The sequence below is a fragment of the Plectropomus leopardus genome, chromosome 7 (assembly GCF_008729295.1).
Source record: "Plectropomus leopardus isolate mb chromosome 7, YSFRI_Pleo_2.0, whole genome shotgun sequence".
NCBI lineage: Eukaryota > Metazoa > Chordata > Actinopteri > Perciformes > Serranidae > Plectropomus > Plectropomus leopardus.
Window position 1 is genome coordinate 5,757,091 of NC_056469.1, and position 26,628 is coordinate 5,783,718.

The window sequence follows — 26,628 nt, forward strand, 5'->3', positions numbered from 1 at the left end:
CCTAAGCTGAATGCATAACTGTAGTAATAATGTAATGAAAATGCTGTGACTAAACCAGAAAACATGCAGCCTAATCAGAGCCTGAATAAAACATTAGGTCATGAATAGCGCACCTGTTCAGGGAGGATTGGGACTGATCCAGACTCGCACCTTCTCTGTGTCTCTGCTGTGGCTGAGGACATGGCGCTATCAGGGATGTAGGTGTGGAACAGAGTCTTAATGTAGTAAACAAAGGTGTCTTCAAGGTAGACTCTCGCAGGTTGGAGCTGGAAGGTGATCTGAGGAGAAAACACAAAAAGCTGTTATGAAAACTGTTGATTTCTGATTGATAGAAAGGATATAAACTGACTCGACACATCACTGTCCGTGTCTCTGCATAGGAGGACAGTGTCTAAGGAATTCAGCCTTTTATTTATTTATTTTTTATTAATAAATGCACCCTCTACTGTGACCATGAAAATGGAAGACGGAAGATTTAATCCAACCTCCTCCACAGTGCATCTGTCCCCAGCTAGCGCCATCCTAAGCTGCAGGAAACAAGAGCGTTTGAACTCCTCCAGGGCTTCAGGAGACTCAGTGGGGTTGGCATCGCTGCTCCACGGACCCCCGGGCTCAGCTCCCCCTCTCTGATCCTGACACAGCAGCACGGGGAAGTGGAAACTTGCTCGGTTATACAGCTGGTTGTCTACTTGCAGGCTGGAGCAGTAGACCTCGATCAGAGAGGCGTCAGGCATCAGAGCGGAGATGGGTGTCACGTCCGTGCCAGGTTCAACTGCCAGCTCCAGGGGCAAGGAGGTGGGTGCTGGAGCCAGGCTGAGGAGCAGCTTGGTCAGCGTGAGTCTGAGCAGCTCCACAGATCCGGAGGGACTGGTGATGTCATCACTCAACACCACACTGGCTTCACTGAGGAGGACTCTACAGGACAGCTTAGAAGACCTGAAACAAAACAGGCGTTATTAAAGAGGAGGTTTTATAGAGTGAAATAAATAAAGGAATCTATGCAAATATCTGCATTCACAGACATAATAACTTAAGTTTTAAGTAGGTGTGTTATGAATCAGATGATTTGTCGAGACCAAACTCTTGTGTTGATGGTGTTTCTCAAATTTTCTTCCGCCAGAACAAAGATCACTGTCTGACGTTATTTGTATACATTTCACTAATATGTAATTATATTAATTTCCTGTTTTGCCAAAATGAAAAAGCAGTTATGTGTTGATGTCATGGAATAAAGCTGTAATACCATGCTCTACTGTACTAATTTCACTCATGACAACACAAGAGGGTTTTATTGCCCTCCTGTGGTGCAAATGATGTCTGTTTCTTCATGTTTGGAGTAACAGCTGCTGCATGAAAACATTGCTGTTAACAATGATAATAAAGCTATCTGAGGTGAACACAATAGGAGGCACACGGGTGGATACCTTGAGGTTAGGAAGAACAAAATGCTCTGATGAGTTTTTATGTTTCAAATATTAGGGAGCATAAAACAACAACAATAAAAGCTCTGCCTGTGCACACATACCTGCTGTGCTGGTTGATCACAGCGTCCACGCTGCCCTCTGGTGCCAGACATAGAACCAGGGTGCCTTTCTCATACATCACGTCTATGTAAAGGCAGCCAAAGCCTGGCAGGAACACCACCTGAGCAACAACAGAATACAGATCTGTGGTGAGATACACTTGAATACTCTCCATCAATAGTGGCATTCAAAAATAAACTTTGAGAAGGTAACTTAACCCAATCACAGATTTGTAGCTCAGCTCAGTCTTTTTCACACTGTTCTTTCAGAGGATGCATGTGTCTGACTTTAACCTCCACTGCTCCAGGTTCAGAATGATCAGCCCCTCATGTGACAAAAGGAAGTAGATCCCTGCTGAACGCTTCTGAGCAGTCATAACAAGTCTAACCTTTGACCTCTCACCCTTACCACAGAGGTCAGACTCAGACCTCACAGTAACCAGAGATACACAGCCTCAACCTCAACCCCAACCTGCAGCCAGCTAGACACAACACCAAACATTACCACACACTGCCCCTTCACTTCTAGTCAACCGCACACTACTACACTGACCTGACCAAAAATACTGGCTAGCTACTTAACCCCAGAGGGCACACATACACACAATTCACCAAAACATTAACTGTTGACCTATAGCTGTGTGAACAAGCAAAAAAAGGGGATATGTGTACAAAATGTGAACCAAACTCACATTTTAAACATTTTGTGGCTTGATGAGTAAAAGTGAGATCACATCCTCATGAATCTGGTATACACAGATATATATCTGCAATAAGTAGATTAGTTATAAACATCAAATATAAGCCTGCGATGGAGCTATTCTTCTTTGCTAAAGCATGACAAACTCTCGGTACACCTATCTTTCATCTGCAGCATCAGTGGGAGCTGTGAGTTCTTGAATGTGCATCAGTAGCCATTAACTCTTTAGATGAGAATGTGATGAGGAAATTACCTGAAAATAGTTTTTAAAAAGAGGGAAAGATTATAGGAAAATTATTAAAAGAATAGGGAAAAATGTCCCAAAAACTATATTTAAAATTATAACTTTAAAAACAAAAATCATGTTACATGAAAAATACAATAAATACTTTTGCTCCAGCACTTTTTGGGGTCTTGTGCTTGTTTTTGTGTTCTACTTTTTTTTCTTAGGCTTATTTTAAGGTAATTTTAATTTACCCTTTTTCTATTTTTTTTTCTAAATTGTGCAACTGCAGAAGAGATTCTTCAATTCTGAGGAGATATGTCGGGAAAAAATATATTTCTACACAAACTCATTAAAATCAAAAAGGAAATATTTTAGTGTTGAAAAATGTAACATCGCCTCACACCTGAGACAAAATCTTTTCATCTGACCGACATGGATGCTTTTACCTGAGTGCCAGGGGAGTTGATATCGATGGGGTCGGTCCAGTCGGTGGAGCCGTGGTCTGAGGTGGTTTTTAATAGCAGTGTGGGCAGCATCTCTTTCTGCCTGCACTCAGGGAAACTGGAGAAATGGTGGTAGAGCTCATGGTGCAGGGAACAATTAGCAGGCAGAGGACGGCAGTAGACCGCAGTCCTTGGAGTTTCTATTTAAAGATAAGAGGAAATAGTACAAAAATTAGTATTAAAATAGTATGCTAGTAGTAGCAGTATGAGAGGAGAAGGGAAGGTTGGTGATAGAATAAGAGGTACGGAGAAGAGAGGAGAGAAGTCCAGTCAGACCTTTAACAGTTTCCTTAAGCAGCAGTGGGATAGGACACTTGTTGTGGATCAGCATCCGAGGACAGGAGTCCTCATTCAGGATGATGTATGTCACCCCGAGGTGCTCCTGATACGTCAGTACAATCCCTCTGCAAAAACCAAATAAAAACAAGTTCATAAATAAACTGTCCGCAGACAGCTCATACCCCAGCCCCTTCTAACCACACACAGATAAGAGCTCACACACCCACTGACATGTCAAACGTCATATCACTGCTATGTCCGTTTGCAAGTCTCTGAGGTGCATCCATGGGCAGAGCCCTAACTGAAGCCAGGCAATGACACACTGTCACCCCGTGTGTGTGTGTGTGAGTGTGTGTGTGTGTGTGTGTGTGTGTGTGTGTGTGTGTGTTTGGCTGCAAATGTTACGTTTTCACACAATACATGAGAGCCAAGCTGGCCATTGAAACACCAGAACACAAGGATGTATCTGAACAAAAAAATTTGATATGCTTATTGGCCTATTTACTGTACATAGTGAGTATTTGGTAACTGAAAGATGAAACAGCTTTACAGTGGGGCTGCAATTAATAAAAGAGACATGAAAAAGGCTGAGAAGGATCAACTGTAGACACATCAGAAAGAATGACAGTGGAAATGTTGAGGGCATTTCTCCTTTTGCTTCATCAGCAGTGTTTAACAAGCTGTGACCGGCAGCAGTACCTCCCGGCTTGATGTTCTGTGCCAGTCTGTGTTCGGTACCCTGCTCTAAATGGACTGTCACAGCCAGAAAACCACCAATGCTCCGCTTCACCCACCTGCTGCTCAGGCCACCCCCAGAGTGCGGTTCCCCGGGAACAGACAGACTCTGCCTGGGGAAGTCTGCTCGGATGGGAGCGGGGAGGCTCCATACTGCAGATCCAACTCCAGCATCATGTCTGGGAAATGAGCTGAAGAGCATGTGTCTCAGCGGCAGAGGGAACTCCACCATCCCCTGGACACTGGTTTGGAGGAGGTCCCAGCATGGCACCGAACAGGGTTTGGCCGGGGACGATTCTTCAGAGGGAGGCAGACTGAATACTGCTGTCTCTGGTATTTCACAGACCTGAGGAGAGGACATGATATAAACATGATGGAGAGGTCAAAGAAAGGAAAAGTAAATGAGTGAAAGAGTGAGAATACGAGAAGAGAAGAAAAGAGAAAAGACAGAAAAGGAGCAGAGGAGTGGAGAGGAAACCAAAGATGAGATAGAAAACAATGGAAAATACACAGATGATGAAGGAAAAGCACAAAAGCAAAAAACATTCAGAAAAGAATTCAGGTGAGAAAACGCAAAAAGAACAAATGAGGGGAAGTGGAAAAAGTTGCATCACAAAAGATTATGAAATGGGACATAAGGAAAAAAAAGACAGAGAGCAAAGAAGATGCAAGTGATTACAACAAAAGATACATGGTAAAACCACATTGTTATTGTACTCTCTTCTCTCTCCCACTAAGCTTAGTGCTAAATTGGTAGCAGAGAAGCCCCGCTGTGCCGGTTTAGCAGCCAGTGAGCAGCGAGTAGTAGAGGACTACAGGGATTAGACACTAAGCATGATGAATAGACCAACTAGAAAGGCATTCCTTGCCTTGTTTGTGGTCTGTGTTATTGTTAAGCCCATTGCCCGCTATTTCGTTTTTTTAAGCTCTCCCTCTTTTTTTAAAAGGTTTTTCAGTCAATTAGTGGCAACTGGCAAGCTCTGCCATCCTTCTTTAAGAGGATCTGAAGGCTCGTTAAATGACATCACTACATTGTTGCTCTCTTTGGGGACAAGCAGCAGATGAAAGCGAGAAGGGAAACCTGCATCCAATTCTGGGTGTTTGTCTAATGTCCCAATGAAGTGCCATTGCCACATGGTGAGAGCGGTGGAGGGAGGGAGGGGGAGCAACATGATCTGATGGAAAACGGCAATGTGTGTGCGGTAGTGCCGGGGTGGATGTGTTTGAGTAATGTGCATAGGGAATATACTGTATGTGTGAAGTTTCAGAAACTGCAGCAGGACAGGACGGACATGATGCAGGGCCATGCACATACATGACAACACACATACACACAGGCCTTATTGTAATGAGGTAGCAGTGAGGACATGAAGCTGTGGGCCCAGAATTTACATTATTTCAGTGTTTTAGAGAGCTGTGGTGAACACTTAAGCTGGTTGGGAGACTGGGCAGGTGTTGTGATGTGCGCAATAGTAAGCTAGTATAGCCTCAAACTTCTCATATGGTCTAGCACCATGCCAGCACGAGCACCTGTATTATTGTTTAAAATAAAGCACATCCTGTATTTGTGCATTTCATAGTTTTGCGCACCAGTAAAGTTGCACTCACAGTTCACATCCATGTCTGTGAAAACATGGATATTTCACACACATCTTCCCCCAGCAATGCGGAAGATCTCTACAGTCAGCACAGTTTCAAGGTGGACACCCAAAATTAAGTCTCACCAATAAAGCATCTGACCAAATGTCATTGAATTCTTGAGGTATGGCTAAAAACATTTTTTATAAGGTCACAGTGACCTTTACCTTCGACCACACAATTCTAATCAGTTCATTGTTAAAAATAAGTGCACATTTGTGTCAAATTTGAAGAAATTCCCGAAAGATGTTCTTGAGATATTGCATTTAAGAATGACACAAATGCAACTTAACAGTGACCTTGACCTCTGAAGACCTAATCCTAATAAGTTCCTCCTTGAGTTCAATTGAACATTTGTGCCAAATTTGAGAAAATTAAGGTGTTCTTGAGATATCGTGTGTTCCAAAGGATGAGGTTGGTGAGATCACAATGACTTTTAACCTTTGACCATTAAAATCTAGTAAGTTCATCCTTAAGTCCACGCGGACATTTGTGCTAAATTTGAGGAAATTCCCTCAGGGTGCTCTTAAGATATTTTGTTTACAAGAATAGGTTGTACAAACGTACAGACAACCTGAAAACATGATGCCTCCTGACATGGCTACTGCTGACGTGGAGGCATTAAAATAATGCAGAGTTGACATTTCTGACATTTCTGACACAAATCCTCTGCTTTCTTGTGAAACCTTCCTTTGAGCTTTACTATTGATGTTTGCATATTTAATGTTTGTGTGCATGGTAGGTTGAAAGCAGTGTAATCCAGAGAAACCCTCAGTTCTCAGCACACAGTAACAGGAGAGAACTTGTGCATGCAAGCATTTCTGCACATTACCTGATCATCACTCCCCAGTGCGTGGTCAGTCAGCAGAGGCCTGTACTGAATCGTGTACGGAGTGTTGTTGACAAGAATTGTTCTGTCCTCTATCTGTAGGATCTGGATGCCATGTCTCACCACAGATGACACGCAGAACTGACACAGCTACAGAGGAAATAACAGACACTAAGTTGTCAGCTACAAATGACAAAAATAAAAACAAAAACAGTTTTATTGCTTGTGAAATCTGGATATCAGCCTACTGTGGTGAGATGCAGAGCAAATTCAGTCGTTGCTGTAATTAAATACACATTTAAAAGTGTTTCAAGAAAAAGCTGTCACGAGAATACTGTCTGCTCTAAGATTTTTAGTAATCTACATTATACTTAATCTCGCCGCAAAACATTTATATCCTGCCCAATATGATTCAGTGACTTGTCAGCTTCAGTGATTTTAATAATCAGTGGTGTCTGTATGTTACAAAATTCTGGGGTTCTATCGTTGTTTCTCTCACCTTCTGTCTGCCGGGGAAGGCTCCCAGGGTGATGTCGGCCTCTACATAGCCCTCCTCATCCAGAGTAACCACCTCAGAGCCTGACCCCTCTTTCCATCGAGGAGAAGTCAGGTCATGGACCAGTTTGAGTGCTGTGGACTTGTGGACAGTGTTAGTGTGGGCCCAGTAGATACCAATCTGGAATGCTTCCTGGATGGCGGGGAACAAGAGAACGTAGAGGGGGAGAGAGAAGGAACAATGAGAGATCAGATGGAGAATCAGGAAGAAAAATGAATCAGAGGTCAAATCATTGTCATGTCAAAGTAAATTTACTATCACAACTGAATGTATTTGATTGCGTTTTGGAAACGGCCACATGCTAGGGTCAACTGTGGCTTCATAACCAAAAACTGAGCACAATGTTCCTGACAGTGTCCATGCATAGCTTTTCAAATAGTCCTGGAACTGAGGAGTCATATTACTGTTGGCTTTTTTAAGAGAGCATAGTTTGAGTGCCCTACAGATGCTTGAGTGACACGCTGATTGTTCATCTGGCTCTGCAGCACACATCATCATGAAACATGCCCAACAAACACCAACCGTCTCCTTATAAACCGATCAACTCAAACAGAGTCTCAGAGGGGACCAAATCTTCTCTCCCCTTGTCCTGCCATGATAAACAGCAACATTCTATGGAAACAGTGCTTTATTTGTTTCTATTTCATAGGCTATTACACATTGACAACTTTTTATTTTGTTTCTTTGTGCTGAACTATATCAGCAGTTGTTCTTTGATTCACTGCCTTCCCGCTTAGAGCTGGGTTAGCGGCAGAGAAATCTGTGGATGTGTGTGTTATGTTCCACAGGGGAAAAAAACATCTGCAGACCTCTTCTTCTGATCTCAGAAGCCAGTGAGAAGACATGCCGACAGTATACGGTGACAGAGCTTGGCTGCAGATAAAGACTTAGGCAGGGAATATTGTTGTAATGCAGCTTTGGTGAACGGTTTTGAGCTTATTAGTCAAGATGACAGAAGAGCTGGTTTAATAATGAAAACTGTCGTGACACCAAAAGATTGACTTCCAGGTCTTGATCTAAGGACAAAAAATATCTTCAGTGTAAAAGGAAGATCACTGTAGATCATACGGAGACTAAAAGTGGGAAAGTTTACAGAATCAGAATCAAAGTGCTTTTGCCAATACTAAACTTTTGACCTGATGGGAAACATTCATGCAATATGACTTATTTGATGTAGCATAGTGAATGGTAAGAAAGTATTAAATAAAAAAATCTCAGTCTTAAAAGAAAATTAGGAACAGACTTTTACACATGAAGTTCAGTTTCCTTGTCATAAGGATTACTACTCAGCCTGGAAAACAGTTGTATATTATCATCTGTGGCTATAGAGGGAGATTTTTAAAGTCTGAGAAAATAATTGTGATGACATCATTATCTCAATTTAAGCTTGAAGTCAACAAGTTTTTTAAAGGAAGCCTATGTTTACAAACTAAAGGCATGGGGTTTGAAAGACATGGGCATTTATCTGGCAAGGGATGTCCATGGAAAGGTGAATTTAAGACTGAAAGTCAGGATAACTTTACCCCTGCTGCAACATTTTGAATGTTCTCTATATAATCTGTATCTTTAAGGATGTGTAAACTGTAGTTGGCACTGTACCTTGAAGTTGGGTGGTATAATGACCTTGCCGGCTGGTATCTGCAGCACAATAGTCTCTCCCTCAAAAAGCCAGAGGTCCCATTGGGAGTGGTTGGCCAGCAGGGCCCAGGGCAGCAACTCCACCAGCAGAGTGTTGAGACCAGACTTCCAGCAGGATAACTTGACCTGCATGGGACTGTCCCACTGGGCGAGGGGCTCCAGCACTGATCTGTGGGGAGAAACCATGTTATTATATAAATCATTCCAATAGCATCAGATTATAGGAATTACATTCCACTACAGTGACCCATTGATAGATATTCAGTATATACAACTGGAAAACAGTTGTATATTATTAACCAATACAATATAACCAGATGGAATTTTCATTGTAGCTTCTTATTTTAATCAACCCATCCTTCAACTCCAAAGATATAGCAAGATCAAGATCAAGTTATTTTTTAAAACTTTGTTTAAAAAAATGACTAAATAAATCTACCTTCTTCTGTGGCTGTGGAGGGTGACTTTTTAAGTAAGAAAATAACTGATGACATCATTATCTTGATTTAAGATTGAAGACAATACATTTTTCAAAGAAAGCCTATGTTACAAACTAAATGCATGGAATCTGGAGCACATGGTCATTTATCTGGCAAGGGAAGTCCCAGGAAAGATGACTGTTCCTGATGCTGTGTCCTCTGAGTGTGAGTGCGTATGAATGGTAGCAGGTGGCACCATGTATGGTCGGCTCAGCCAACAGTGTGTGAATGTGTGTGTGGGGTGAATGGGTGAATGTGACATGTAGTGCGAAAGTGCTTTGAGTGGCCAATAACACTAGAAAAGCACTTTACAAGTGCAGTCCATTTACCATCTATATGAGAATAATATACTGGCAGCAAACCAGTGGAAGCATGGGTCTGAAAAGTAAAAATCATGTATATACTTAACTCAAAGGTGACGTTTTGGGAATAAAACATGAATCCTTACAGCTGTTGATGCCTTGCACAACATCAGTCTATCCAGTGGACTGACAAGATTACAGACAAGCAGCCACATGTGCTGAATTTCTACTGTTGTGAGCTTGTTTCTCATTTAGGCAACTGCAGTAAGGCTGTATGTGCTTGGAGTGTAAACACATCACACTAGACCCATAGCTATAATGACATATATATAGACAAAGAGACAGACACACAGCTACCTATAATGCAGTATTGATAAACAACCATTATTGTCAGCTTGGTAATAAAAGTAATTTATGCTAAGATTACTCAGTTTAAGGACATTATTTGTCCTGTCTGCTCATGTAATTGAGCTGTGGACATGTGCCAAAAATAAAGCAGTGTGCAGCCCTAAACAGGGAGTGAAATGTGTATATGTATATAAACAAACAGTACTGTTATATTATGCAGACCAATAACACGCTAAACAAACACATAGAAAGAAAAAGGTCCGCAGACACGTTGTGCAATACAAACAGATACAGGGAACAGTTGACAAGGCATCTGGGAACACACATGGGCATGTGGAGACAAACAGACAGAAACACACAACCATTTTTCCACCAATGTACTGACACAGCAGTCATTTCACGGTAATCATGGTCTTGTGAACCCTAAACAGCGCAGTGCCAGAAGAGAGCCAAACAAACAGTTCTCTCAGGCTTACTCTCGAGTTCAAAGCCATCAAAGGCGACCCGGTCTTCCCTCTCCCTCAAGGCCGCCTTCGACTCTGTTTAACCTACCAACCTGCCATTGCGAACTTGTCACACACCCAATGTCTCCCTGCTGCGAAATGGGACTAAAACAAGCACTGAAGTTACCTTTTTTTTCCACATTTTGTGCTGTGTGTGTGTGTGTGCGGTTACATAGGACATTGACCTTGAGGGTGAGGGCAGCAAAGTGCAGGGCTCATAAATCACATTACAGAGCTCACTAAAAGGTAATTGAAAGAAATCTGCTCTGCAGCTTCTGTCAAAACCTGCCAACTCTGGAGTCGAGGGTTTTAGAAGTGTGAATTTTGAGAAGCACACTGCTCCGAACTCACACACCCACCCACACACACCCACACCCACACCCACACCCACACCCACACCCACACACACATACACATACACACACCCACACACAGCCTGCAGCTAGAGCTTACTCTAACCCCAACCACTACAAGATGTTTGTTTAATGATTGTGGAGGTGTCTCTCTGCCATTAAAAATCCAACAGAGAAAGAAAAATAACTTTTACCACTTTCAACTTCCTCTGCCCTGTTAAGACACAATATTTACACACTCCCTGCCAGGGAGTTCAGTTGGTTTGGTTTCTTCACTGTGCCAGATAGACTAAACCCTGTTTCCAAAACAGCAAACTGTACCACTGTTATCAACATGAAGGGAAAATATACAAGTTAAACTGTGGCTTTCACTTGCTGTCCAAGTTCTGAGTGTGTTTAGGGATAACAATCAGTGCTATTAATCCTCTAATGACACTTTCTTCCCATTTTCTTATATAATTTTTCCCTCATTCTCTTGAAGATAAAGTAGCAGATTTTTTGGTTTTCAGACAAACAGCCACTTCCATGATAGGCAGTGCGCTCTGGCCTTTGGGCTTTTGTCTCGCAGGAGTGGATCGCCAGAAAGAAAAAGGGCTGGCTGACAGAGAAACCCGACACCAAACCGCCACATAGCAACCGTCCACTGAGACACAGCGTATGTGACATTTAAAGGTGAGCGATGTGTATATGTAACAGTGTTGTGAGTGTGTGTACACATGTGCTGGGCAATGATTTGTGTGCATGTTTGGGTATGTATAGAGAGCAGAGAAACGTGGGCAACCACAGGCAGACATATGGCCCACATGTCCAGCAGATCAGGCTCTTTGTGGGAGCATGTGGGAGAGCATGTGGCTGCGTCTTTTTTTCCGCTGCTATCAACATGTGATTGCTTTGTGACAAAAGATGATTCCCAGAGTGACATTTGTGGACAAATTCACATGTGCGGGCTGCCCCATTGTGTATGTACCCTCATGCACGAGGCCACAGATACACACACACGTGCACACATCTACACAGAATACACACTGTGTGCTCTGCAAAGCTGTGCCAACTTTTAACTGGATGCAAGGCCCTGTGACTTGTGTGAGAAAGTGGGACTGTGACGGAGTGACAGCCTAAATCTCCGGTCTGTGGAGACGGCAGTGGGATCCCTGCTAACTTCTGATGCATGGCTCTGCATTGTCTTTGCAGTTAACTGTTTTATTATGTGAACAAAGAGTCAGCACTAAAGACAAGCCTCCCTCATTAAAGAGCTCGCTTGCACAACTTTGTGTTTTGAGGATTGATGCAGTACGAAGCCTACTATTAGAAAAATACTCTGGTGGGTCTTAAAGAAATTTGTGTTATGAAATGTACCAGTAAGATTTAATACTTTCCACAGAAGTGCTATAATAAAGATGAAAAAGATTTACACATGTTGACTTATTCCAAAGGATCAGAAGGTGTCATGTTGCCTCGGGGGGATGAGAGCTCCAGCGCTCGTGTTTGTGTTGAGTGTGAATCTGGATCACAACTTGCTTTATGTGCCATTATTTCTCGATCCTTGCCTTGATTCAACTTATTTATCCTACCCAGGTGCTTGGACCTGCATATGAGCTCCTTAGGATTCAGATTAAAAAAGACAATCAGTGGTAATCTTGAAAGTAAAAGCACAAAACTGCATTTCTTACAATCGCAGAGCAAGACAGGCAACAATGTTTACCTACAATACGCCAGAAGACTTTGAAAATACTTTAACTCTTTATGACCTGGATCGACATCATAACATTTCTGCATGGGTCTTCTTGATTTTTCCTACAGAAATTGATGTTTTCGGGAAGGTCCAGCAGCAAAATTCAAAATGGCCAATTCTATGACAGCTCTTTGCCTGTGATGCGCCTCAAGAGCAGTGGCCATGTTGAACTTTACTGCAGGACTGAAATTCCTGAAAACAACATTTTTTTATGTGAGTCTCAAGAAGATCCATACAGAAATGTATCAAATTTTAACAATTTAAAAAAAAAATCTCTGCTTGCAATTGAGTGGGGGGCATTACTTTTTGCACTCCGCTTGTATCACACCAAACTCCCTTTAAGAAATATGGCATGTTTATGTTTCCTTAAGTGTAACCAAAAACACAATTCTAGGAACACAAGACAGACAACAGTATTCTTGTCAATTCTGCAACAATATAATACTTCAAGATAAACTGTATTTTGTTGTCACTTCACTCGCTCCCAACTTCTGTTGATTAGCTGTGCTTTAGAGGGTTGAATGAGAGATTTCAAAAATTGACATTTCTTGACAGTTCTACCAGTTTTTTCTCCTTTTCCACAATACAAAAAAACAGAGATGTTCAACTCCCTGGAGTCCCCTCCATGTTTACTGTCTACCTGATTTTCTGCTTCCTATTTGTTGCTAAAGAGAGCGCAGCTATTGATTGTTGACAATGTTTATTTCATTGAACTTTACTATTTGCATGAGCCAAGATTATAAACTTAAGATAACATTAAAGTTGTTTGATTTTGTCTGAACGTCGAGAAGAGAATAAGACTCGGGGCCATTGAGGTAAGAGGAGCGTGCACCAACTGAGATAAAACTTATCCCAATGTTGGAAATTTGTCAGCGACAGTGAAATCACTTGCATAGTAATGTAGTGTGTGGGTGGCAGATTGTGGAGTACCTGTCAGCATCCTTGGTGGCGTAGGGCCATGGTGGCCCAGTGGAGGTCTTCGGACCATAGAAGTCGGCCAAGATGTGTTCCAGGTTTTCCTCATTTCCATTCTTGTTAACTATCTGCTTGATGAGGCTGGAGGAGATTGGTACAGCACAGTGGGAAGCATCTTCGTCCTCCCTGAAAGACAGAGCACAAATCACTTCAGATTTCTCTAACAACACATACATGAGCATGAGTTATGTATTTATTTGTATTTGAAATAGATACCTCGCAGTACATGTATATCCTCAGTGATTCTCAAACATGTTCTATCTTTAACCAACACTCTGTAGATCCTCTTGCCAAGCAGGCACTGTACCAGCTGATTTCACTTATCTTGATTATCTCTTCCTCTGTGGTGGATGGTGTGATAACTGATTGCTTGAAATGAAAACCTATATACTCATAAGGTCATAAAGGCACATGCATGTGAACCACTGGTGTATATTTTGTTAGCAAATCTGGCTTGGAGGCATGTTTACTTATTCAACGCCAGAATCAATTCAAACATATTTTTTTATTCCACTATAGAACAAGACATCTCTTGACAGCAGCTGACTATTCTCATTGTTCTGTTCAGACCAATTAAAGTGACCTCCAGCTAAACTCGGCTTTTACCCCGAAACCTCAGAGACACTTGAATCTGCCTTTTGTTTTGGATTTTTCCCCCTGACCTGAAGTCTTGCCTTACAAACACTAATTCACTAAGATCATAGAAGAAGCTTAACAGCAGTAAATAATCCTATTGGATACCTCAGCCCCAGACACTGGTCAATTATGGCTTTGCAACAAGAAGAAAAAGAAATCCAAACTCTAATAGCTTCTTCTCTTTCTCTCGGCAGCATCCAGTTCCACTTGGCTAAAACAAAGCAGCCCCCTTACCCCAGAGCGGTGGTTTATTAATAGAGCTCATTGTGCTATAAAAGGAGCACGGGGGCTATTGCTTATGGATCTGGGGCAAGACAGAGGAGAGGGACAAGGTGTTGACAGGAAGCTTTTCATCCAAAGCGGTTCCTGAGGGGGGGAAACTGAAAAAGGCTTCTGATTGTAACCCCTTCTTTCTAATGTGGTGGCTAGTATGAGGAGAGCAGGACATAACCGCTCTGGTTGAGACTTGTCTGTGTCTCTTGTGTCGCAGACCGCAGCTCTGCTCTCTACCTCGTCCATTAGAGCCCACAACTATGTGTAATTACAGGAAGGAAAGACGAGCCGTTGACCAGCGAACATTCAAGATTGGATCCGTTGTAGAGGTTCTGGGGGTTGGGTGGGTGGCGGCTGGGAGTTGGGGGCGGGGGGGTGGCTTGTGTGCCTTTGTTATGTATGTGTATGTCAGTGAAGGTGCATTTACAGTTGTGGCTTGTAGTGTGTGTTTTTGAGGATGGAGAGGGATGAAGGATGGATTGAGTTGGGGGGGTATGTAAGTTTGTGCGGTGAGAGGCAGGGGACGGATTGTAAACACAAGGAGCATTGTGGTCGCAATCCAGAGAGACAAGACACTTAGTTGTTTCTGAGCTGGGTTTTTCGTGCGCATGAAAAGGATTTATCTCCGACAACGGGGGCCAAATATATTCCCAGTCACTGTATGGCCACTGTGGTTCCTTGATGGCAGCTGAAATCAAAACAAACTTTGTGACCAGATATCTAAACACACAACGGTTACGGCAACAACAAAAAAAAAGATTCTCTCAGGGGGAGTCAATTACACTCAACGTTTATTCTGTTTATTTAGATCACCACTAGCTGCTACCAAAGGGGTGATTTTTCTTTCATGGATTCGCATAAAACAACATAGATTACAGATATAAAGATAACAAATACAGTAGGAACAACAATACAGTATGTACATGTGGTAGCTATTTCCCCCGGGGCCACCCATACTGAAACATAAACACTCATGTTACTGAAAGACACTCTGGACTAAAGCATTTATATGTTGTGACATGACACAACATGGTGATTTTATTAGACTCTATAACCTACAGATGAATTACAGATATATTGCAATTCTTTTATGGGCATACGTTGATGGAGCTAAACAGTTTGACAAGTGATTGAGCTTAGTGGAGCCTGCAATGATAAACTGTATGTATAACTGTCTCTTAAAGAGGATATGGACAATATGAGAAAGTGTGAACACACGCTGACAAACTGGGACAGAGGAACAGGCGCAGTAGTGATGTATGTGACAGGCTCTGCCCATGATGAAGTGGCGACTGTCACACTTCCACTGGCACACCGACAACTAAGACAGTGACAGACACGGACCACACATAGCTCTGAGGACATGTGTGCGTACATCCACCCACGCAAACATGTGTGCATTGACACATACAATGCCTTCCACACATGGACAAATATGTAGCCAATATGGGGCCAAAAACCTGCTCTCTGTTAGGTCCCGCTTCTAAATGAGGTGTAATTATGGTCCAACCTGACATGTTGGAATTGGAGCAGTGTCTCTGCAGCTGCCAAGCTGGCTTCCCATTCCTCTTGAAATGTGCCTGGATTCCCCTGGATCATGTCTTCATGTTGGCTCACAGAAATCAGAATGTGGTGTGAGGGAATCTTAAGTAAGTGTCTCTCTGTCTCGGGTAAATTGAGGCATAAAAAAAAACCCCATGACAGATGACCAGAGTCAGACTCTGCCCTTTGCAGCAGTATGAGCTGGTTATTGATGACATAATATAACACCAGACTGAAAGAACTACATTTCATCTTCCTGATGATTGGCAAACACTTGGGTCATGAGCAAATAGTAAGAATGGAAACAGAAGGACTGCCAAAGATGAAGTAGCAGGTGGAGGTCTGTCTCAGTCTTGAGAACAGATTCTGAGTTGTGTTATGTTCTTGGTCTTGCAGGTAAGATTGCTATTTTTTTTTTACACAGTAAACCTATCTTGCCTTTTTAAGGGTGTTAAAATACTGCAAATGTTGGCACTTGATGTTTTAAATGTGTCGAAGCTGAAACAGATATTAGTTCATAGGTTTTGAATGTTTTTTTTCTTACCTGGCCTGGAAAGTGAGGTGGTGTGTGAGGTCGGACTCAGTGTTTAACAGGGGCTCCTGCTGGCCCTGGCCGTGTATCAGCTGACTCTCTCTGAGTCCTAGACTCCTCTTCTCTATGTGGACGATTACTGGATCTGGCAAGTGACTCCTCATGACAAACAGTGGACTGAATACTACCTGAAATAGGATTAACACAGATTAATACAATTATCAATAAGACAATGCACAAATACATAGACTGTACAGAATTACACTGACAGGTATAGTTAGCTGATCTTCTATAATTCAGCTCCCATTTTACTTATTTTGGACTGATCAATAAAATCTAGCTAAAATAAAATACACTAGGTTCTAAATAAAGCAGAAAATGAAGGAACAACAGTACAGATTAGGTAGAAAACAACCAAACCAGGCTCTGTTATCATTTTATGTCTAATTATACCATCAGAGTGAACATGTGTATGCAATGCTTGGGTGGTGTGTAACAATCAATAACATATTTATCTCACTACCTGGCAAGAGCTGGAGAATCCTATAAATATAGTAATGATACAGTATCAAGAAACATCCACAACTTTGTGTCAAAATATGGAAATTAACACAAGTACGTGTGTGCAGGGATACTCACCACTCTCTGCTGCATGTGAGAGTCAGGTTCAAGTGTGATCAGAGTGCACCAAACATAGAGCAGAGAACCACTAGAGCACGGCACCTAAAAAGAGACAAACTGGCTGTTACTGTAGTCTCATTACTTAAAAATCCAACTGACCAATTTAAAACTTTTTAATGAAATATATTTTTAATAAACTCACTAGGAGCAGGACAAAATATCGATATGGTCATATTTTGTATTACTTCCTCTTGCAATATGTTATAAATAGGCTGGTGCCAGACATCAATATTTTTAATAAAACATTCAAATGCTCTAAACTGAATCCCCTGCCATTATAACTTATCAGAGTCATCGTTTTCATGAAGGTGCTTATCAAATGAATGAGGGGAAGTGAACGCAAATTAATTAAGAAGAAACTTGCTGGGGTACAATGGCTGACAGTGCCGACAGCAGAGGAAAACAAATAAGAGAGGTTCCGTCATCTTTCAAGTCGAAAGTTGATTTTGTTTACACGCAGATGGGACAAACAAAACTGAGGAAGACTCAGAGATATGCAAGAACTGTTTTGTGAAAGTAAAGTACTCAGACAACACAAGGACCTCGCAAAGCCACCTGATTCGTCATCAGGGTCATTGCTATCACTACCATAACTGTAAGTCAGTCTACAATGTGTGTCTGTTAAAGAGGCTAAGACTTTATGCACATTTTGTACCTTGTTTCATAGTTGTCAAACTCAGTGAAAGTGACACCACAATGTAAAAAATAAAAACAATACAAAAATACACTTTTTATTCAATTTTTTCCGTTTTAGGGGTATTTTTTCTCTTCAGTCATGCAGACATCATAATGTATTGTAGATGGTTGTCTTGAAATGTACCAAGTATCGCAGAATCACTGTGTTATGATACAGTAGCATGGTTTTCATGGGAAATGTATCCAGATAGCATCATTTTATAAGAAAGTCTGTGATTCTCAGCCCTAGAAACGACACTTTACTTGGCAGAATGTGGAGTTTTCAGTACACCTCATCCTTTATCGCAAAGGGTTAACAGGAAAATGAATGACACTCTAGGGAAACTTGAATGTGTTTGTTTGTGGTTACAATGAAAAAAAAAGGATAGGGCATCTGATGACTTGAAATGTCTCTACTGCCTCTCACTCTCTGACAGAATGTTTATTGCCTCCATCAGTAACGCATTATCATGTTTTGTCCTAAAAAATTTTGTTTCTTGGCTTCTTCCAGTAGTTAAAAGTTAAGTCTCCCTAAAGCCCTGCAACACAATATCATGGCTGAGGCGACTGACAACTGTTAGTGCCAGATAATGGGCCATTACAGGCAGTTAAATCTTAGCAAGATTTAAAGCCTGAGAATGTGCCCACCGAAGGCTGAGCACTCCTAATGTGTCACTGGTGTTTGTCCCGTTCACTCCTCGCTCCTCATTACAGCCTTGGGATGCCAAGGCACATTACAAGTGGTCTACTTTATGACAGCCTGGGGACTTCATGTACTAGTGGCGACGGCACAGCGGAGCGAAGAGACAGAGCGAACATTTACTTTTAATGTGGGCCTTGCAAAACAGCCCTGTTGCGCTGAGGGAGTGAAACTTTGAAAAACAGACACTCTTCAGGCCTGATTCACCAAAAACACTCACTGCTGGGATAAGGTCAACACGACCTTCTGTACTTTGTTAAAACCAAAGGACAAGAACAAAAAAAAAGATGTTGAAAATAAGAGTTAGGGGGAGGAGGGTGAGATACTAGGGAGAGGAGTTACTTCAGATGGATTACTGATACAGATAATCAGGAGACAGATGAGAAGAGAGACAGACGTGGACAGGGGAGAGAGTTAGAGGGTGGAACAGGTGGACAAGCTGCATGCCAGAGGATGAAGTAAATAAAGAAGAGGAGTTAACTACAAGACAGATGAGCGAGCCAGTGTGTGGGCGAGAGAGTAAAAGAAAGGGAGGAAACGAGAGAGTGAAATAGCAGGAGACAGACACAGATAGAGAGATCTAAGGACCCGGCTACTAGTCCAGGCAGCTCTCTCATTTGGAGCCAACCCTCCATATGTGAAATGAATGGCTGATCTGAGGAGAAGAGATAACAGCGGAGGTTGGAGTGGAGTCAGGGATGTTCAGAGCCGCACACAGAAGCTGGAGCTGAACGATGGCTAGCTGTTAACAGCATGGGACTCGTAAAGGAAGCAAACAAAAGAGAAAGGGACAGGCAAAGACAGGGAACAAGGAAAACATAGAAAAGAGCAAGAACAACAGGGATGGAGTGAAGGAGTGATCTCCTGGCGCTAATCCAGCGGTGTGAAAGTGCCTTCAAAGCCTTTCCCTGTGCCCACATATCAGCTAGTGTTTCCTGTCTATGGTTTGTGTTGTTTTGAGAGAGCATAAATTGTATTTTCTGCCTCTCAACATGGTTGGGTTATGCGTTGGAGTTCCTTTGTAAGCCTATCTGAGGGAAAGATCTCAATCTGTTCTCTAACTGTGAGTAGCAGCGTGGAAGCTCTGCCACTGTGGCCACCCAGGAGAAGCGGATACGGTCACAGTTGGTGGTCCAGTCACCAGCTCCAAACGTGTGTGTGGCTGGAGAGCTGGTTGGAAGTCGTGGTGCGCACAATGTGTTCGTCAGTCTGTGTTTGATCAATATCAAACTCGTCTTTTCAAAAAAGGACATTTGGGATAATTAATGTAGCCTTAGAGGAAAAAGAAAATCAGTTCCAGTGGCTGACTTGTGGTGACATTTACCTAAAAGGTCCTGCAGTGACTCCACAGTCTCAGGCTTTGTGTTACCGTACCTGTACAACAGAGCTGCTGTTGCCCTTTTCCCTCCTCTCCAGCTGAACATCTTGAGACCAGTCTTCATCTCCTCTGGCCCTCACACACAGCTCCGTCATCTCGGCATCCTCCAACACATATGATGGCAGCTTGGCCCCAGCCTCTAGGCAGTCACAGTGTTCCCTGACCACCGTCTGACTGTCGGGCCCCACGTAGTGCTGCACCACCCGCAGCTCAATGTCCTGAGTCAGGTAGCTGCACATCACCTGCCGCCCGCAGATTATTACCTGGACAGGAGGTAACAGGGGAGAATTGCCAAAATTGGAATAAAATATTTAATCTCATGCACTGTAGGAGGCAACAGACACTGAGCCTTAAATACAGTTATCCCGTTGCCTGTGATCTTGTCCCCATAATGTTCCCAAAACAAGAGTTCAGATACTTTGTTCACTGACCATGACCAAACAGAAAGATTGGCTATAATCAAACAAAACACAAATGAGTGTTTGACACTCTCTAAGCTCTTGATCTCAAGCATGTTTTTCAGTTTTTGACGGTCATAGGAACCCATTTCAGTGGAGCAGTTTATGTGGGATGTTGGTGGAAAAAATAGGAAATTTAAATGACAAAATCCAAAAATTTGCCCTTTTAAGTCTAGGTATTGTTGTGGTCAAAATTGTCCAAACCTCACATCACATGCTTAAACTCATGTTCATTCCCCTTTGAAGCACTGAGTTGTTGACAACATTCTTCAAATCGCCTATGTGCTTCTAAAGCACTGAGTTGTTAGCAACATTTTCATCCTGGCTATATCCTTCCACCCTTAAGTACACACTCAGCGCCTCACACTGAAGCTCTCTAGTGTCTCTGGTCTGTGAGGGTTAATATCCTTTTTTAAACACATTTAGCAGGTTTTATTCTACTATTAGATGATCTGAAGGATATATATAATATTTTTAAAAGACTTAATTCACACAACAGTGATATCATTTCAGTCCTGCGTTACTCTGGCGACCTGTCCAGGATGTACCTGCCTTTTGGCCAATGAAAGCTGGGATAGGTTTCAGCACCACCGCGACCCTTAAGCGGATAAACGATTACAGCTGATGAATGAAATGAATGCATGAATGACATAATTCATAACAGTGTCTCTGATTAAACACTTGGCCTAACACAAGATGTAATGATCTATGTTAATAAAACAGCTCTTTTCTCTCTGATGATTCTCTTCCTGATCTTGATCATTGTTAATAAAAAAAGAAAAACCTACAACAGCATGTTCATTAAAAACTGCTACTCAGGAGGTGTAGTGTTTTTTGAGAATGCTACATGAGTATAATGTTTCAGATGCTGTTTAACAGACACCTCAGTTGAAGCACACTGATGTCTTTAGGAACATAACAGAATTTCTATTATGGAACAAACTAGTTTCCCTCTGTGAGGTTTTACTCCGTATTGAAATCTAAAGGAAAAAAAGAGAAATGGGGATGCGTTACACATTTTTAGCTGTGATAGGGAAAGTCATCATTGGTCAACTTTTCACCACTGAAAGGTCACTGGTGCTGGGAAATGCATTCCAACTTAAAATCTAACTTTCACTGTTACTAAAATGATTTCCAGGTCCTGATGCCTCTATAGCTGCACTGCTGCTGTATGTTTTTATCAGAGGGTTGCTCTGTGTAGCCTGATTGCTTCCTCACTGCCTGATCATTTTCCAAGGTCACTGTCCATCACTCCATATACAGTATGCACACACACACACACACACACACACGTGCACACACACACACACACACACAACACTGAGTGGACATGTGTTATTTCTGTGTTTATGGACACATATGCACATGCAAGCACACACCACACACACACACATACACACACATACACAGCCAAGCCACAGCCACCAGGGAGTTCTCATCTAGCACTGACACATCTAATTGTGCTCAGAATTGATTGCTTCCACCACTCTCTGTGAGTGTGTGTGTGTGTGTGTGTGTGTGCATTTCTGTTTGCATGTGAAGGGCTGCATGTGTGTTGTGCAGGTTGTGGCACTGATAATGATCTTGGAGAGAAAGATCTTGGCCTCTAATGGGGGAAATCTTGCCATCATTCATTACTTTCTATCCATTCACAGACACAAACACACACGCTCATGTCAGCAGCTAGCTGTAATGTACACACACAGACACACACAGACACACACGCAGACATGCAGACGCAGACACAGACGCAGACACACACACACACACACACACACACACACACACACACACACACACACACACAATAACCATAATGCACTCCCTTGCTGCACATCTTTTTCTTCCTCTGTTGACAGACATATTGCCACCTCAGAATAATGAGGTCTAATTGTGTTCTGAGTGGTTTTGAGATATTGAGCTTCAAAATTTTGCATTCTGGATAGCCAAAATGATATGAATCATTTTGTTTTTCTAAATCAAGTTTTTTTTTTAAAAAAAAAAAGCATTTAACTTAAATAAAAACCCTCGTTACATAATGTGAATGACTAGTCACAGAATAAGAATTCATGAATAACTCAATTTTGCCAAAAATGTCATATAGCATGATATAATCCTAAGGTGACTATATGTGTGAAAAGCTGCTTTTCTTTTTTTAAAATATTACTGCAAGATTTGAAGCTTTGCTCACTATTTTCATTTAACAGACGATCAACCGATGATCAAAAATAACCACCAGATGAAATGATCCGAACAGTGTTCTGAACAGTTATTGTCAGTAGCAGCTGAAATAACCCTGCCTTCACATGTGTTCTTCCCCAGGCATCAAAGTGTGCCCTGTGTGTGTGTGTGTGTGTGTGTGTGTGTGTGTGTGTGTGTGTATGTGAATGTGTGTGTGTGAGATTAGACAATACATGTGTTTGTGCAGTTGCGTGTGTACGGTATTTATATGAGGGGCATTTATAAGAGGGGAAATTTTTAACAGCAGTCAACATGAGGTGCTAATACAAATGATTAAGAGGCAGTCACAATAAAAGACCAAAGGGTAGCTAGACAGAGAGGGACAGTACAGCAGTGTGTGACACTTCAAGAATGAATGCCCCCACCCCAAAGAAAAACACAGGATGAGGTATGCTCACGCACGCGGGAGCCAACTTCCTCTGTAGTGGCAGCCGCTGTCCCACTCTGAGGCTTTGTGTTGTGAATTGGATGTGACCAACTCTCATACCCTATCATTGAATCCAATGGGAACAAGATGTAAACAAAGTCTGGGACAGACAGAGGAAGGAATGTGAGCGGCCGAGTCTGTTTTGTCTGGAGGACGAGGGGGAGACATGTGCGACACTTGACACTGTTTACATAACAAAGTGTCACCGCTATAATCTGACGGCATCTCTGCATTTTCAGGAATACACTGACTGGGTCTTGTATTTGTGGAAAAATCCAAACATGATTCACCACTGTTGTTGGTGCAAAAAAGGGGAACGCGGCTGGTTTATGATTTGGTTTACGATTTCCTGTGATCTTCTCTGTGGATTGATGGGGCACATTGTCTTTTTGGATGGCTTCAAGCTCATAAGCTTTTGTTTTAGCGCTATAAAACAGATTATGAGAACTGACAAAACACAAGACAGTCTGTTGTTGGCCGAGCAACTTCTAAATCATAACAAACAAATGCAAAAAAAAGCTGGAGATTAAAAAGTGCTCATCTCAAAATGTGTGCTAATTAAAATGCCCGCCATAATGTTGCAAACAAGTTCTTAACCACACAACTTTTTACAGGTTACATAGATCCCTATAATCTTGGTTTTGTTAAAAACTTTGGTCCTTGCTTATTGCTGTGGTTTAATTTCACTGCAAATCTACACTTGTCAGTTTGTCTGTGAATCTTTGGATTGGCTATAAATGAAACCCTGGTCAGATAACAATCCCCATAGTCTCGCTGTTTATTGCCTAAGATATCTACAAATTATACAATTAATCTCTTAACTCTGGGGAATTTACAATGAATCTAAAATGTTAAACTTTTTGTATGCAAGATGATTTTTTTATAACCAGGAAATACAGAATTTGACAAACTCCATCCATAGACAGAAAAAAGTAGTAGGTAGAGATTGTGTTCAAAGCCTCTGGGAACCCAAATCATCAAAAACATTCTTATTATGTAATTTAGGGTCTTACATGCATCATAAAAAGCATTAAAAAATGATCAGACATCAGCCTTAATCCAATTTTGAAATATAGCCATTTTAGTTTTTTCACAGTTTCCTGCAGCAGGACAGCATTATCAGCGATAACTGCAGTGTGAGCGCAGTGCAGACCTGCAGCAGTTAGCTAGCATTGGGATACTCTTTCAGGGACACACATGCATCAACACGCATGTGCAATCGGCCCAAATATATCATAAGAAAGAACAGAAGAACTCGTATTGCAACACACAGTGGTAGTGTTCTCTGCTCAGGACACCATCACTCTTTTTATAGATCAAATACTGTTCTGCTGCTATATTAATGCTTTTAATTTTTGCCTATAGAACCTCTAAAATTTTTTTGGGCAAAACAAATATGTTCTTGGTGAGCATATTCAGTACTTTTCACATTCATGTCTTATATCTCAAGTATTGTAGCAAAATAGAAATGTATTTAATGTTGCATATTTAAATAAAAAATAATGTTTCTTTTATGAATTTTGCCTGAAAAAATGTCTATAAACTTTCGGAAAATATACAAAAAAAGAATATTTTCCGAAAGTTTATATTTATGAGATTTTGTATCTTTTTTCTTATTATGAAAACATGACAAAAACAAAACAAAAACAACAGTAAGTCAGTAAAAACTGACAGTACCTGTTTCTGGACACCATTGAGCTGCACCACCTTGATGATGAGTGATGCTGTGCGTCCTTTGTACTGAATGGTCCTCAGCAGAGTCCCTACATTGTCCACACTGAAGGCCTCCGACCATCGCCAGTTCCCCCATCCCTCAATGCAGATGTGCAGCAGCTGCAGGATGGGACAGAGCAGGACACACACATACAAACAGACACAGAAGACACCAGACATCAGAGGTTAGTCTGCTTGCCCTTTATTTATCCTCGAGCAAAAGGCAAGTAAACAACAAGTTCTTTGTTTAGAAGATTTTGGTGAGCTGAAGAAGGGAGACAACAAAGTTCCTGTTTACTGGTGCTGAACAGACCTGCTGCTGTTGGAAGTAGAAATGGAAGGTCGCACACAATAAACTGGCTGGTGGAAAACAGCTGATGTGGAAGCTCATTATGGCTGCATGTGTGTGTGCGTGTGTGTGTACTTGTGTGGTTGGATGTGGAAGGCTCTGTTCGCCACACGTCTAAATAAGAGGCAGATAGTTTGGCTCTCAACCTCTTCAGCTTCATATTATCCATCACTTCAGTGTGGAGCCCATCCATGTGTGTGGCTGGGTGTAAACACACAGACTCAGGAGGACAGCAATAAACAGACGCTGTCCTGTCGTTTGACATCCAAACTACTTTACAATGGTGGCATTTTTCCGACCATTTTCCACATAATTCCCTGTAGTGTGGGCCACAACATAGCAGCAGAGCTAAAATATGCAAAGAAGCATGATTTTTTTTTAAGATAACTAAATCTGTATCTGCAGACAGTCAGCAGAGGGGAGGTTTTGAGGCTTTCTTCATTACACTGTATTAGGGAGGGCCAAAACCCTAATTCAATTTTAAACAAGATTTCGTGAAGCTAGGTTTCACAGTAATGATTGCCAGGTTACCATTGGCAACTATTTCTATTTCTAATCTTGGCCTTGGTGTCATTAACACATAAAAATAGAGTTAACAAACAGAAAAATGTGCACCCCAAAATAACTACATTTCTGGTGCATATAATATTTGGTGTATTATTGATGATATTTAAATGTTAATGTTACAGTCAAAACTAAAACCAGACAATGCTGTTTGTGTGAATATTGGATGTAGCTACTGTGATGTCACCCATTGGTTTGTGGACTGATGTTTTGCAGCCTTGATTGCAGCATTTCAGCCAGCATAATTTTATTTTTTTGGACAAGAGGGTGAAGTTAGATGAGCAAGAGGTGAATCTGACTCACAGACTGCGGCAACGCCTTGCAGACAGCCTGTCACTAAAGCGACACTGCCCTTTAACACCAGTAACTTTGGGGTTTAGCAAAAAGTTAAAAGTCATCCCCAGTACAGTTGACATGAATGCTGAAATGGAGACCATAAATGTTTTACTTTTTTTATTTTTTATTTTTTTGCACCAGGCTGTAAACATGTTCATTCCTGCTGTGTTTTTTGGTGAGGGTCTTTCTCTACATGTGTGCCCATGTGTTTTGTAAAAGATGGTAAAGCAAATAAATAGTCTGAATGTGGGCTGAAAAGCTTGACCAACCCATCAACATCACACATGAATGTGCAAACTGATTCAACTGACAAAGAACCACATGTACATTGATAAATAGAGAACAACAGATAAATACTATGAATACTATATTCAGATCAAGTGGCAACCTCAGAGTATGAAAAATGAAGATAACGTAGAAGTGCCAAAAACTGCAGTTCCTCTAACGGCCACTTGAGGCTGGCTCCAAAAGCAAGCCACCCCCCCCCAAAATGCCCAACTTTACAGCAAAAATGTAGCTGTACAGGGGTGATTTTTTTTATAACTCACACATTTCTACTTTATTAAGACTTAAAGTTAAAGTTATGCATATTTAAGGGCTGGGCTGCTTTTAGTGACAGCTGTCTGCAAGGCCTGATCACAGTCTATTCGTCAGATCCACCCCTCACTCATCAACATCGCCAACCTCTCAACCAAACATGGTCACTTCAAGCTCCGTATTACCAAGATGGTGACAACCGAAATGCTGAGCACGAGGCATCAAAACAACAGACCACAAACCAATAAAACTTTGAAAAATTCTTTCG

At 41.7% G+C, this 26,628-nt stretch overlaps 1 protein-coding gene across 4 annotated transcripts in view; it reads right to left on the reverse strand.

Moving 5' to 3' along the window:
• Positions 1-26,628, reverse strand: part of LOC121946151 (vacuolar protein sorting-associated protein 13B-like) — a 375,120-nt gene that overhangs the window by 19,967 nt on the left and 328,525 nt on the right. For all 4 annotated transcript variants that reach the window (XM_042490601.1, XM_042490600.1, XM_042490605.1 and 1 more), the window contains exons 47-60: positions 24,539-24,694; positions 19,732-19,998; positions 16,941-17,024; positions 16,314-16,489; positions 13,274-13,444; positions 8,588-8,795; positions 6,932-7,120; positions 6,436-6,582; positions 4,025-4,311; positions 3,228-3,355; positions 2,895-3,091; positions 1,526-1,644; positions 486-936; positions 114-278 (exon numbers count right to left, since the gene is read on the reverse strand). In XM_042490601.1, the coding sequence (XP_042346535.1) occupies positions 114-278; positions 486-936; positions 1,526-1,644; positions 2,895-3,091; positions 3,228-3,355; positions 4,025-4,311; positions 6,436-6,582; positions 6,932-7,120; positions 8,588-8,795; positions 13,274-13,444; positions 16,314-16,489; positions 16,941-17,024; positions 19,732-19,998; positions 24,539-24,694 (2,745 nt within the window). The remainder of the gene's footprint in view (positions 1-113; positions 279-485; positions 937-1,525; positions 1,645-2,894; positions 3,092-3,227; positions 3,356-4,024; positions 4,312-6,435; positions 6,583-6,931; positions 7,121-8,587; positions 8,796-13,273; positions 13,445-16,313; positions 16,490-16,940; positions 17,025-19,731; positions 19,999-24,538; positions 24,695-26,628) is intronic.